The sequence below is a fragment of the Papio anubis genome, chromosome 3 (assembly GCF_008728515.1).
Source record: "Papio anubis isolate 15944 chromosome 3, Panubis1.0, whole genome shotgun sequence".
In the NCBI taxonomy this organism is placed as follows: Eukaryota; Metazoa; Chordata; class Mammalia; order Primates; family Cercopithecidae; genus Papio; species Papio anubis.
The window spans coordinates 120,078,858-120,091,933 of NC_044978.1; the positions used below are offsets into that span (position 1 = coordinate 120,078,858).

The 13,076-nt window shown below is 38.2% G+C and overlaps 1 protein-coding gene across 13 annotated transcripts in view; it reads right to left on the bottom strand.

Annotated features, from left to right (window-relative positions):
• CCDC158 (coiled-coil domain containing 158) overlaps window positions 1-13,076 on the bottom strand; it is a 116,595-nt gene that overhangs the window by 17,231 nt on the left and 86,288 nt on the right. For 10 of the 13 annotated variants that reach the window (XM_031664516.1, XM_031664514.1, XM_031664518.1 and 7 more), the window contains 3 exons: window positions 4,465-4,622; window positions 2,883-2,942; window positions 1,809-1,868 (listed from right to left, as the gene is read on the bottom strand). In XM_031664516.1, the coding sequence (XP_031520376.1) occupies window positions 1,809-1,868; window positions 2,883-2,942; window positions 4,465-4,622 (278 nt within the window). The remainder of the gene's footprint in view (window positions 1-1,808; window positions 1,869-2,882; window positions 2,943-4,464; window positions 4,623-13,076) is intronic. The other 3 variants (XM_031664522.1, XM_031664512.1, XM_031664521.1) reach the window with 1 other exon arrangement.

Here is a 13,076-nt window from a genome sequence, read left to right on the forward strand (position 1 = left end):
AGATCACGCCTTTGCACTCCAGCCTGGGTGACAGAGAGAGACTCTGTCTCAAATAAATAAATAAATAAATATGACAACAACAACTCATAACATTAGTAGTATCAGTGTACAAAACTATAAGACATATAAGTTGAAGTAAACTACATAGTTCTCTGTGAGTTGGGTACCAATATGAGAATAATATGACAGCAGTTCTCAAAGTGGTTCCCTTTCAGGAGGTTTGTGAGGTCAAAACTATTTTCATTATGATATTAGGTTGTTATTTGCTTCGTAACTTTCAGTCTCTCACAAATGTACAGTGGAGTTTCCCGGAAGCTCCATGATAGTTGATATGCATTTAATCACAACAGATTAAATGCATATGCAGATATGAGAATCTAGCTGTATTTTATTAACCCAGTTACTGAAATGTAAAACATGTTTTCTCAATGACTTTTTGGAGCATATGGTTATTTTTTATAATAAAGAAAAAGTTATTTTTCATAATTTCAGAACAAAGAAGTATTACAGTACTTTCATTGCTGAGGGAAGCAGATTTTTCTAGTCATGAAGAAACTACTGCAGAGCTTTAATTATCTCAGGGAAGTAGCTTCTCTTTGTCCCATGCCTAGAACTGGGCTCCAACCCCAATAGCTCAGTGTGGGTACCCAAAGGCAGCACACAGTGGTCATAAACAGGGGCTCAGGAACCAGCTAACAAACCTGAGTTCAAATCTGAGCTCTACTGTTTTCAAGCAGTATGACTTTGACAAGTTGCTAAGCAATCTGAGTCTTCATTTCTATGGGAAAATAATGCTTGCCTCATATATGAGATTAGACTAATGAGACAAGTCTAAATCAACTGGAAAACAAGAATTTTTATTAAGAATAATAAGAATAAAACATAGGCAGTTGACAGTTGTGGTTATTAATAGGTACGATTTAGTATCATATACCCAGGTGAGAAGGCAATAAAAACATCATTTCTTTTAGGCTACAAGAAAGATTTACACTTGGTCAGTCTGCATCCATGGGTTCTGCAATCACAGATTCAACCAAATGTGAATTGAAAATACTTGGGGAAAAAGAAGACGGCTGTATCTGTACTGAACATGTACAGGCTTTTTTTTCTTGTCATTATTCCCTAAACTATACAATATAACAACAATTGACATAGCATTTACATTGTATTAGGTATTGTAAGTAATCTAGGGATGGTTTAAAGAATATGGGAAGATATGTGTAGGTCATATGCAAATACTATGCCATTTTATATAAGGGACTTGAGCATCTGTAAATTTTAGTCTCTGCAGGGATCCTGGAACAAATCCCCCCCGTGGAGACCAAGGGACAACTGCGTTTAGAAAGATTCAAATTCATTGTATTTTGATCAAGTAGCAGAGACAGTAAGAAAATATTTATAAAACTATCTTAATCCATTCACTAAACAAATATTTACTGAATGGCTACTAGGTGGCAGGCATTATGCTTGGTGCTGAAGACACAGCAATGAATTAGTCCCTACTCTAACTAGATCTTAACGTAGAATTCACGTTCATAATTTTTAATATATACAGAGGGCTCGGATATCTCTGTTTATTTAGGTGGTGAAAACAGAAAAGAGAAAAACAAGTTTTTCCAGGCAGTCCGTCAAAAGACAGACCTCATGATTGTAAGTAACTTGAGGACAGGGCCCATATCTGTCTTGCTCACTATATTCTAAGGGTCTACTGCAGTGCATGGCACATTACAGACAGTTAAAGATCTTTTGAATTAATAATGAATAGTCGTAAAAGGGACATTTTGAAAATGGGGGCTGGTGTTTCCTACCTACTAAGAGTTTCACTTGATTTGCTTCCTTCAGTGGAGTCCCTCAATGAGTTGTTGCTTCTGTTGGTAGAGGGATGGGAGAAATCACAGTTTACACAATGTTATTTTCTTATCAATATAACGAAAGTTTGTGAGAAAAATAATGTATTCTTATGTAGGGTGAAATGATATCATCTGACAGCTGGATAAATAAATCATAAACATTAACTTAATGATAAAATTGCTTCTCTCAACATGACTTTTAGATAGATATGGATCCAAAAGAGTGAGACTGGGGCATCGGCTCTTCCAGGTGGAGGAAACAGAATGGAGAAAAAGCTTGAAGACAAAAATAAATGAACTTTTGGGAATCAGGAGGAGTCTGGTTTGATCAGAGGATAATACAGGAGTGAAAGCAGAGTGGTCACAAGGGAGATTTGTGTGACCACTCTGGGAGATTCTTCAATGTCAGACAGAGGGACATGTACTTAATGTAGTAGGCAGTGAGGAGCTACTGAAGATTTTCGAGTAATGGCTATAGTGTCTTACACTATGATAAATAATGAATTAACATTAGCCTATTTTCTTTTTTGGCTAAAGTCAATTTTTGAAAGCTGTCTTTGATTACAGTCTTATTTGGTGTTATGGATTTCACTTCTTTTTGCTTTAAAAATTTTTCATTTAAGAATTCAGCTATTCCATTATTGATGAAAATAGGATTGTTTTCGATAAGGTGCTTATAGTCCTAAACTGAAGTTTTTATAGTTTCTTTCTGAACCATACTTTTCTTTGTAAATATGTGTAAATGGAGGAAAAATCTTCCATTTTTGGTATGGCGTACCATATTAATAGCTTCATATGGATAAATATCAGCAAATTTTAAAGTAAGAAAAAATATCTATTGAGTTGATTTCTAGAAACTAAATTACTTCAGTATATTTCACTGGAATCTTTCTTAAAGTCAGTTAAACAATGAACCCAATATGCCCATTAAGTGTCATGTAAACTTATGTCCAAACAGACTTCTCAAATTACAAAGTCACATATAAAACAGTTGGACAATTAATTTGATCCAGAATCTCAAATTCTTCTTACCTATGGCACATGTCTGATCTCAGACTGGATTCAGTGATGCAATCTCTTACCCTATCCTCTCTGTATAGAAAATATAACTCTCAGTTAATCATATAAAGCACAATTTCATCCATGTCTTTTTAGACTAATCAATTGCTTACATCTATTCAATTTTTCTTTTAGCAACAGCTGTGGATTTTAGGCCTCTAAGCAAATTTTGCAAAGGGCTCTGGAGTTCATCGACTGAGAAATGCTTTCCTCCTATGAATTCTTAAAAGCTTTAGGCTGAGTTTAGGCTTTAGTGACAAGGTCATTTATAGGATTATAGCAAACTAACATAAACTCTTTAAAGGTAGGGACCAAATATATTCATGTTCAATACTACAGTCCAATAGCGTCCAAGCCCATCATTAGTGGCTAGAGTGGTGGAAGCTGATCAGGGAAGACCTGGTAATCCCTCAGAATGATCAGTGCTGGGAGTGGGGTCTCCAACTTTTACCTCTGGCTTTTCCTCTGCTTCGTAGGAGGAGGAGTGTTAATCTATGCCTAAATTTACCAATCTGTCAAATAAGTGTAATAATATTGCCCTGGATTAGAAGGCATATTATAGTTATGACAAAAATGGAAGTGCTCTGAAAATGAAAATGTTCGTTGGAGTTGCTAGTGGAACAGTTCCAACGTTATGTGCTTCAGATAATGTAATGTTATACTAAGGTAACTGGGCTGTTACTAAAGTTTTACTATTATTACTAATAATTAACAATTAGATAAACTCAGCTAATATTTTGCTACCTCAGGTAAATATATACAAATTGGACATCATAAGAAACTGGAGATTATTTATATAGAGATATTATTTCAGGAAGTATTACTTTTAGGTATTTGTCATATAATCAGAAAATGAATATTACAATAATGGGCTATTATAACTCTAAAATATATATACCATATCAAAATGCTTTAAGATAAGCTAAGCTAAATGATAACACACAAAAGTAAAACCCACTCTCTGAAAGAATAGGAGACTCTCATTGATGTCTGTAGCTGTGTGCAAGGAAGGGCTGCTGAACTGGCTGAATCCTTTTTGGATCTAATCTTTTACTAATATGAAATAATCAAATCAAGTCATTGGCATGAATACAGAGAAAATGAAGTATTTCCTATTATCTTCTACTTGAAGAGTATGTAGTTCTCAATGTTCTAGTTTTATCTCCACCATTGAATTGTGTGGCTGCAGACATGTCGACCTTTTGAGATGTGTTTTTCTCATTTACAAAATGGGATAAATAAACCCTGCTCTGCCTTGTCTCAATCAACAAGATTATGGATATAAAATCTTTTGAGAATTAAAATTTACAAACATAACTTCGGGTGACACCTTGCACTAAGTATTTTCTGAATAGAATGACTGTATTGTTTTCTCTTAATGTCAAGTTGTTTTACATTTGCTTAACTCCTCCATTTTCATATTGTTTTCTGTGGTAACTTCAGATACCTTTTAAAGTTATTTAAACCTCACCCTCCCAGAGAGTTACATGTGAATAACTCAATGGCAAACCATTCAAGAGATGAGCTTTCCCATTCTGTGTGCACACAGCCTTACACAGCCACATACAAGGCTCCCAGAGATGTTCTTCCATCTTCCTCTGTCTTGCTCAGAGACACAGCTGGCTCCTCATTGATCACGCTTCTCAACTCTTGGAGAAGCTGTTTCAGGTCCCTTGTTGGATCTTCCTTCAGTGTGTTAGCTTTCGTAGAGTGCTGAATTAAAACAATTTACAAACAAAGACACTTATTTTTTCAGATTCCTATGCTATTTCCTATCACAAAATTAATACAACTGGTAAACAGAAATTATGGAAAAGCAAGAAGAGGAAAACAAAAACATCACCCATAAGTTTATTACACAGAGATAATCAATAATAACCAGGAAATAATCAATAGAGTATTATATCTAATTTATATGTGCGTGGACACATATACACATATGGGGCCAAACCACATACATTTATTTTTCAACTACTTTTGTTTTAAAACGTTAACAATTTAGTATGAACATCCTTACTATGTCATTAAATATTTTCAAGTACGCGTGGACAAAATAATTTTCAATACTTTGTTTAAAGCTAAGCTAATTTGATAAAGCAGCAGAACTTGAGAAGTAAGGAGCTCTTTAGAGATGAGTTAATCTACCCCCCACATTTTACTGATGAGGAAAGAAACATCCAATATTTTCTAACTGTGTTAGTTGGTGTTTAAGAATAATATGAGATTTTCAGATTGATAGTGTTCCCCAATAAATCTTTATAATATAATAAGGAATACAGACATTTTCAACAGGCACATCAAGAGGGGAAACCAAATGATCAGAGTGCATTGAGGAGCAGGTAGACTCGGGCTATCCTTGAGCTATTCTAGCTGAAGGAGTCCACCCCACTGAAAAGTTACACCTGTCACACAGATTGGCTGCTGAGGGATGAACACTGCAGATTTTTTATTCATTGGGCGTTAATTGTCTAGGGTTTATGCCAACGAAGAGCTGATGTTACTGGTATAATATAACCCTCATATTCTCCTCTTCTCAACTTCACTAATAAACCAATATAATATCCAGCTGAAAATATGAAGAGTTCTGACTAACTGAATGTGTGCTAAGTATGTCTTTCCAGTTTACTGATGGCTATCTTACCTTGAAATTGTCATGATGAGTCAGTCTAAAGTTTCATAAATTACACTCTACTCAATTATTAAATTTGACTCCATTTGCTTAAAAATATAAGGATCCGAATCACTTTCTCAATTGTGAATAAAAACATTTGTCTCTAAAAAGATGATCCAATTTTACCAAACACTGGTTTTGTTCTCGCCCTCACTGTAATATGCATAATACCCAATATGGGATAAAACCTCATAAAGTTGATAAAGAAAACCTTATCCTATGGCAACATTCACTCACCTTAGTTATAACCTGGACTTATCTTCCCATCTCTGCCCACCAGAAAGTTTATCAAATAAGCTTTGGCAATTACTGTTAAAATTTTTGAGCCATTGACATTTATTATAAATGAGCAATGTAAAACCCATAAACATATATAAATATGTTGTTCTCCCCTGTCATTGTGACACCTAGGTTCTTTGAGAGTCACTGATGCTTTACAATACATAAGTTTTTTGTTTGTTTGTTTGTTTTTGAGACAGAGTCCCACTCTGTCACCTAGGCTGGAGTGCAGTGACATGATCTCAGTTTACTGCAACTTCCATCTCCCAGGCTCAAGCAATCCTTCTGCCTCAGCACCTCCAGTAGCTGAGGACTACAGGCATGCACCACCATGACCAGCTAACTTTTTTGTAGAATGGGGTTTTGCCATATTGCCCTGGATGAGCTCAAACTCCTGGACTCAGGCAATCCACGCATCTTGGTTTACCAAAGTGCTGGGATCACAGGTGTGAGCCCCTGTGCTGGCTGACATGAGGTTTGAAAAAGCATTCAATTGGCCAGGTACAGTGGCTCACGCCTGTAATCCCAGCACTTCGGCAGGCCGAGGCGGGCGGATCACAAGGTCAGGAGATTGAGACCATCCTGGCTAACACAGTGAAACCCCGTCTCTACTAAAAATACAAAAAATTAGCCAGGTAGTGGTGGCAGGTGCCTGTAGTCCCAGCTACTTGGGAGGCTGAGGCAGGAGAATGGCGTGAACCCGGGAGGCGGAGATTGCAGTGAGCCGCAATTTTGCCACTGCACTCCAGCCTGGGGGACAGAGTGAGACTCCGTCTCAAAAAAAAAAAAAAAAGCATTTCAATTTACCATTCACTTAGAAATTAATTATAATTAGTCCTATGACATTCTTTTATTGACTTTATCCCAATACTTACCTTTCAAACTCTATGTATGTTGCTCCTCCAATGAAAATGTAAGCTCCACAGAGGCAAGGACTTGATTTGATCATGATTGTCTTTATATATTCCATTACATATAACCCATACTTTGGTTGGGTATAAAATCACAAAAATATCAAGGCTGGAGGGGTCCTGAAAATCATTTGGTTCTAGTCCAACTCCCATATCAGAAGTGATGAAGAATTCTCTTTATGGCATTCCAGTAATATGCTTATCTGGCCTTTGCTTGATCACCAAAGATCAAGGAAGGCAGTTTAATTTTTGTACAGTTTCACATCTTTTAAAGAAAAGCTTCCCTCCATACTCATACACTTTCCAACCCTTGTCACAGTTCTAACACCTAGGGTCATAAGAAATGGGCATAACATAACCCTTTAAAAATGATACTTTATACACCCCCTCGTTACTTCCCAATACACACCTCAGGCTAAATTTATTCAGGAAAAGTCTGAGCGAGCAGAGAGCTGTCCCCCTTGCTTGATCTGGATGCTATCATTAAAACCTTTTTTGTTGCCACACAATAACACCAACTGAGACTGAGCAGGCAGTCAACTGAGAATCCTCATGTCTTTTCCAGAAGTTCTTAATAAGCTTCCTCTTCTGTGTCCTATACCTTGTACTTTGGGGTATTCACTATAACAATAGAAATGTCTTTTTTCTCTCTCTCTGAGACAGACTTTCATTCTTTCACCCAAGCTGGAGTGCGGTGAAGCAATCATGGATCACTGCCGCCTTGACCTCTCAGGCTCAATTGATCATTCTACCTCAGTCTCCTGAGTAGCTGGGACTATAGGTGCACGCCACCACACCCGGCTATTTTTTTGTTTGTTTGTATTTTTTGTAGAGATGGGGTTTTGCCATGTTGGCCAGGCTAGTCTCCAATTCCTGGGCTCCAGCAATCTGCCTGCCTCGGTCTCCCAAAGTGCTCCCATGTGAACCACCACGCCTGGCCGATTTACTTTTTATTTAGTCAAAATTATCAATCCTTCTTTTTAATGTTTGTATAGCTTATAATGGTTTTATTAATTCATGTTAAATACTTCATTGGTTAATTCATAGGAAATACACTTTGATTTATAACATGAGCAAAATACACTTTTTAAAATTAGAAAATAGCACTGCTGGGTGCGGTGGCTCATGCCTGTAATCCTCGCACTCTGGGAGGCCAAGGCGGGTGGATCACCCAGGTCAGGAGTTTGAGACCAGCCTGGCCAACATGGTGAAACCCCATCTTTACTAAAAATACAAAAAATTAGCTGGATGTGGTAGTGCACACCTGTACTTCCAGCTACGCAGGAGGCTTAGGGAGGAGAATCACTTGAACCCGGGAGGCGGAGGTTGCAGTGAGCCGAGATCATGCCATGGCACTCCAGCCTGGGCAAAAAGAGCAAAACTCCATCTCAAGAAAAAAAAAAAAAGAAGAAAAGAAAACAGCTAGGAAATAGTTCTAAAATATAGTTACATATAACTCTTATCTGGCTTGTAAAGAAATAAACACATGCTCTTCCTGAAGTTACCAGAGCCCAACAAAGGATCCTGCTCTCCCCCACCCCAGTCCTTTGACCCTTAGAACAAGGGTCCCCAAACCCTGGACTGGTACCGGCCCATGGTCTGTGAGGAATGGGGCCACACAGCAGGAGGTGAGTGATGGGACGGTGAAGCTTCATCTGTATTTGTAGCTGCTCCCCATCACTCACATTACCGCCTGAGCTCCGCCTCCTGTCAGATCAGGGGTGGCATTAGATTCTCATAGGAGTGCGAACCCTCTTGTGAACTGCACAAGCAGGAGATCTAGGTTGCACACTCCTTATGGGAATCTAATGCCTGATGATCTGAGGTGGAGCTAAGGCAGTGATGCTAGTGCTGGGGAGCGGCTGCAAATACAGATTAATATTAGCAGAAGCCAGGTGCAGTGGCTCACGCCTGTAATCCCAGCACTTTGGGAGGCTGAGGTGGGCGGATCACGAGGTCAAGAGTTCGAGACCAGCCTGGCCAACATAGCAAAACCCTGTCTCTACTAAAAATACAAAAATTAGCTGGGCATGGTGGTGTATGTCTGTAGTCCCAGCTACTCGGGGGACTGAGGCAGAAGAAGTGCTTGAACCTGGGAGGCAGAGGTTGTGGTGGGCCAAGATCGTGCCACTGCACTCCAGCCTGAGCAACAGAGTGAGACTCCGTCTCAAAAAAACAAAAACAGAACAAAAAACATTAGCAGAGAGGGTTCACTGCACAAAGACCATAATAAATCAATTGCTTGCAGACTTATCAAAACCCTACCAGTATGTGGTAAGTAACAATTAAGCCACATCTGGTGGCTGGTTTTATAGTGGTAAGTGAGTTGATGTACTCAACTGTACAGCTGCACCTGGTGGCAGGCTTTAAGTCAGAACTAGACACTGATTTTAGTCCATGTGTGTCCTGCCCATTATTTGATTTACCACTTTGCCTGCACCTCTTTCCTGCACTGCACACTTGTCTCAGTCAGTTTTGGTAAGCCCACAAGCTAACCCTAGCCAAAATGGATAAAAACAATAATCACTGGAAAGCTTCTTTGAAAAGGGGGAAAGACCCAATGATGAGACAGCAGAAGGCTCTAAGACTGCCAACAAAAAGAAAGCTGCATTGAAAAGAAAGCTGCATTTAAAAGAAGATACCAAGAGTCCTACTTAAATTACGGGTTCATTGCAATAGGTGAGTCACATTCTCCAAGCCCTTTTTTTATAATATGTGGTGACCGGCTATCCAATGAAACCATGAAACCTTCAAAACTGCTTTATCACATGGAGACAAAGCACCCCGCATTAAAAGACAAGCCTTTGGAGTTTTTCCAAAAAAAGAAAAAAAGAAAAAAAAATGGCGAACAAGAAGAACAGAAGCAGTTATTGAACACCATCACTCCGTCAAATGTGTCTGCACCGAGAGCATCATTCTTAGTGGCTAAACGCATCGATAAAGTGAAGAAGCCCTTTACTATTGGCGAATAGCTGATCCTGCCTACTGCTAAGCACGTTTGTCGTGAACTTTTAGGAGAAGCTGCAGTTCAAAAGGTGACATGTGTTCCTCTTTCAGCTAGCACCATAACTAGACATATAGATGAAATAGCAGAGGATAGTGAGGCACAATTGTTAGAGGGTTAATGAATCACCATGGTACACAATCCAGATTGACGTCTATTGATTTTGACAACAAGGTAACAATGCTTGTTTTCATGTTACATATTTTTCAGGAGGATGTGCAGGAGCACATGTTATATGTGCTTTTGCTGCCAAACAACATCACAGCTGCAGAACTATTCAAGTCTTTGCATGATTACATATCAGGGAAACTAGTCATTTTGTGTTGGTATATGCATGGACAGAGCGGTTGCCATGACTGGACAGCTTTCTGGTTTCACTACTCAGCTCAAAGAGGTCGATTCTGAATGTGAGTCTACACACTGTGTCATCCATAGAGAGATGCTGGCTAACCGAAAAATGTCACCTGAACTTAACAATGTTTTGCAGGATGTGATTACAATTATTAACCACAGTAAAGTACATGCCTTTAACTCATCTGTTCACACAGCTCTGCGAGGAGATGGACACAGAGCATACACGTCTTCTCTTATACACAGAAGTGAGATGGCTTTCTAAAGGCGGATCACTGACTAGAGTTTTTGGGTTATGAGAGTCACTCCAGAGATTTCTTTTAGGAAAAAGTCACCACTGGCAGCACATTTCAGTGACACAGAATGGGTCACAAAATTTGCTTACTTGTGTGACATATTCAACTTACTCAACAAAATCTGTCACTTCAGGGGAGAACAACAACTGTGTTCAAGTTGACAGATAAAGGGGCTGCATTCAAAGTCAAACTGGAATTATGGGAACAACGAGTTAACACTGGAATTTTTGACATGTGTCAAAATTATCAGAGATTTTGAAAGAGGCTGTGCCAAGGCCTCCTTTCTCCCAGCTAGTGCATGATCACCTATCTCAGCTTTCGAAAGAGTTTAAGCATTACTTCCCAACCACAAAAGACCCCCAAACTGGGAAGGAATGGATCCGTCACCCATTTCTCAATAAACCAGGTGCATTGGCTTTGTCCATGCTAGAAGAGGATCAACTGCTTGAGATTGCAAATGACAGTGGCTTTAAAAGTATGTTTGAGACAACTTCAAATCTCCCTATGTTCTGGATTAAAGTCAAGGCAGAATATCCTGAGATTGCTACAAAAGCATGGAAAGTCTGCTTCCATTTCCAACATCCTATCTTTGTGAAGCAGCGTTTTCTGCAGTGACAGCAACCAGACGAGATTAGGGAGTAGACTGGACATGAGCAACACACTTCGGGTGTCACTGTCTCCCATCACCTCCAGATGGGACCATCTAGTTGCAGGAAAACAAGCTCAGGGATACCACTGATTCCACAATATGGTGAGCTGTATAATTATTTCATTATATATTACAATGTAATAATAATAGAAATAAAGTGCACAATAAATGTAATGCACTTGAATCATCCCAAAATCATTCCCCGCCTCAATCTGTTCCATGGAAAAACTGTCTTTCATGAAACTGGTCACTGGTGCCAAAAAGGTTGGGAACTGCTGCCTTAGGATACACATTAAGGCTATTTCTAGGGCACATATATTTGCAGGGTAAAACTTATACAAGCTTTTTGTGCTATGGGAAGAATATAAGCTTATACATTAAGTTGTGAAGCTTAAGGTTTATTTTGTGGTTTGGTCAGTTTCCTATTACATTCTGACTCCGAAATCATTGACTTTGAAATCATTTTATGTTAGACTTGTTTCTAAAATTCTTCATAAATTATATCTTTAATGTACTTCTATCTTCTCCAATACTGCTTTTTCTAATGGCCTTAAGTCTATTACAGGCAAACTTACAAGTCATGATGTAAGATAAGTAAGGCCTAGGGAGAGTGTACTCCTCAACCAGTTCTGTCTCCATTCTCCAAAGATAGAAGATAAATGAAAAAGCTAAAAATAACAGCTTGATCTCATTCAGTTTGAATTCAACCACTCTATTTTGAGAACGTCTGCCCCAAACCCATCTCTTATATTTATATTCCTTTTAGAGCATTGTTATAAAATGGAATATAAGTATACTATTTACATAATATATTAGGAACAGATGGGCAGGAAACAGGAAAAAGGTTATAAACCGTTGCTAAAAATCTTGCCCACATCATGTGTATTCCATTGGCAAAGATCAAGCGCAGCAATAACAAATGGTAGCGCATAGGAATAGAATCTGATACACAACCAAAATCAATTCTATCATCCTAGATATATTTTACTTCTTATGTTAAAATAGCCACTATTTGAAATATTAAGCTAAAATGCTCCTATATCAAACTATCAGTTATATATATGTGTATGTGTATGTATATGTGTATATGTGTACACACACAAAGATACAGTACATACATGTTCTAGGTGTTTGAGTTTGGGCCAAATTACACAATATTACTTTTCTGGTTTTCCTACTTTCTTACTTTTAACACAGGAAAATCACCTGGATAATTTCAACTGCCTTTGAATCTTTAAAACTGTGTGATCCTCATTTACAAAGACTAATGAAACACAATAATAGTTCATATAGGGTATCTATTTACATCATCAACTTAAAATTATTTTTATAAACATCAATCATCTGTATAATGTAGAAAAACAGTACAGTATAATAGTTAAGGACATAAGTTCTGGACTCAGGCTGTCTTGGTAAGTCTTGCCGAAATTATTATTATTATTATTTTTTTTTTTTTTGAGAGACAGAGTTCTACTCTGCTGCCCAGGCACTGCGACCTTGTACTCACGGGTTCAAGCAATCCTTCTGCCTCGGTCTCCTGATTAGGACTACAAGCAAATGCCAATATGCCTGATTAATTTTTTTTAACTTTGTAGAGACAAGGTCTCACTACTTTGCCCAGGCTAGTCTCAAACTCCTGGTCTCAAGCAACCCTCCAGCCTCAGTCCCCACAAAGTGTTGGAATTTCAAGCATTAACCACAGCGCCCAGACTCAAGTGTCTTTTTGCTGTGTAAACCATGTGTAAGTCACTTAGCTTCTTCAAGCCTCAGTTTCCCTGTCTGTAAAATAGGTATAATAATAGCACTTACCTCATGTTAAGTAGTTGTGGGAAATGAACTAATCTCCATAAGTACTTTGCACAGTGCCTGGCAAAGGAGTTTTCAGTAAATCTAAGCTATTATTAGAATTGTAAAATAAAGAGACTAAAATAAACATAAATAATAAATGAAGGGGCAATGTAGAACAATGCAAACAGTAATATTCTGCTTCTAAACTTGGCATTAAT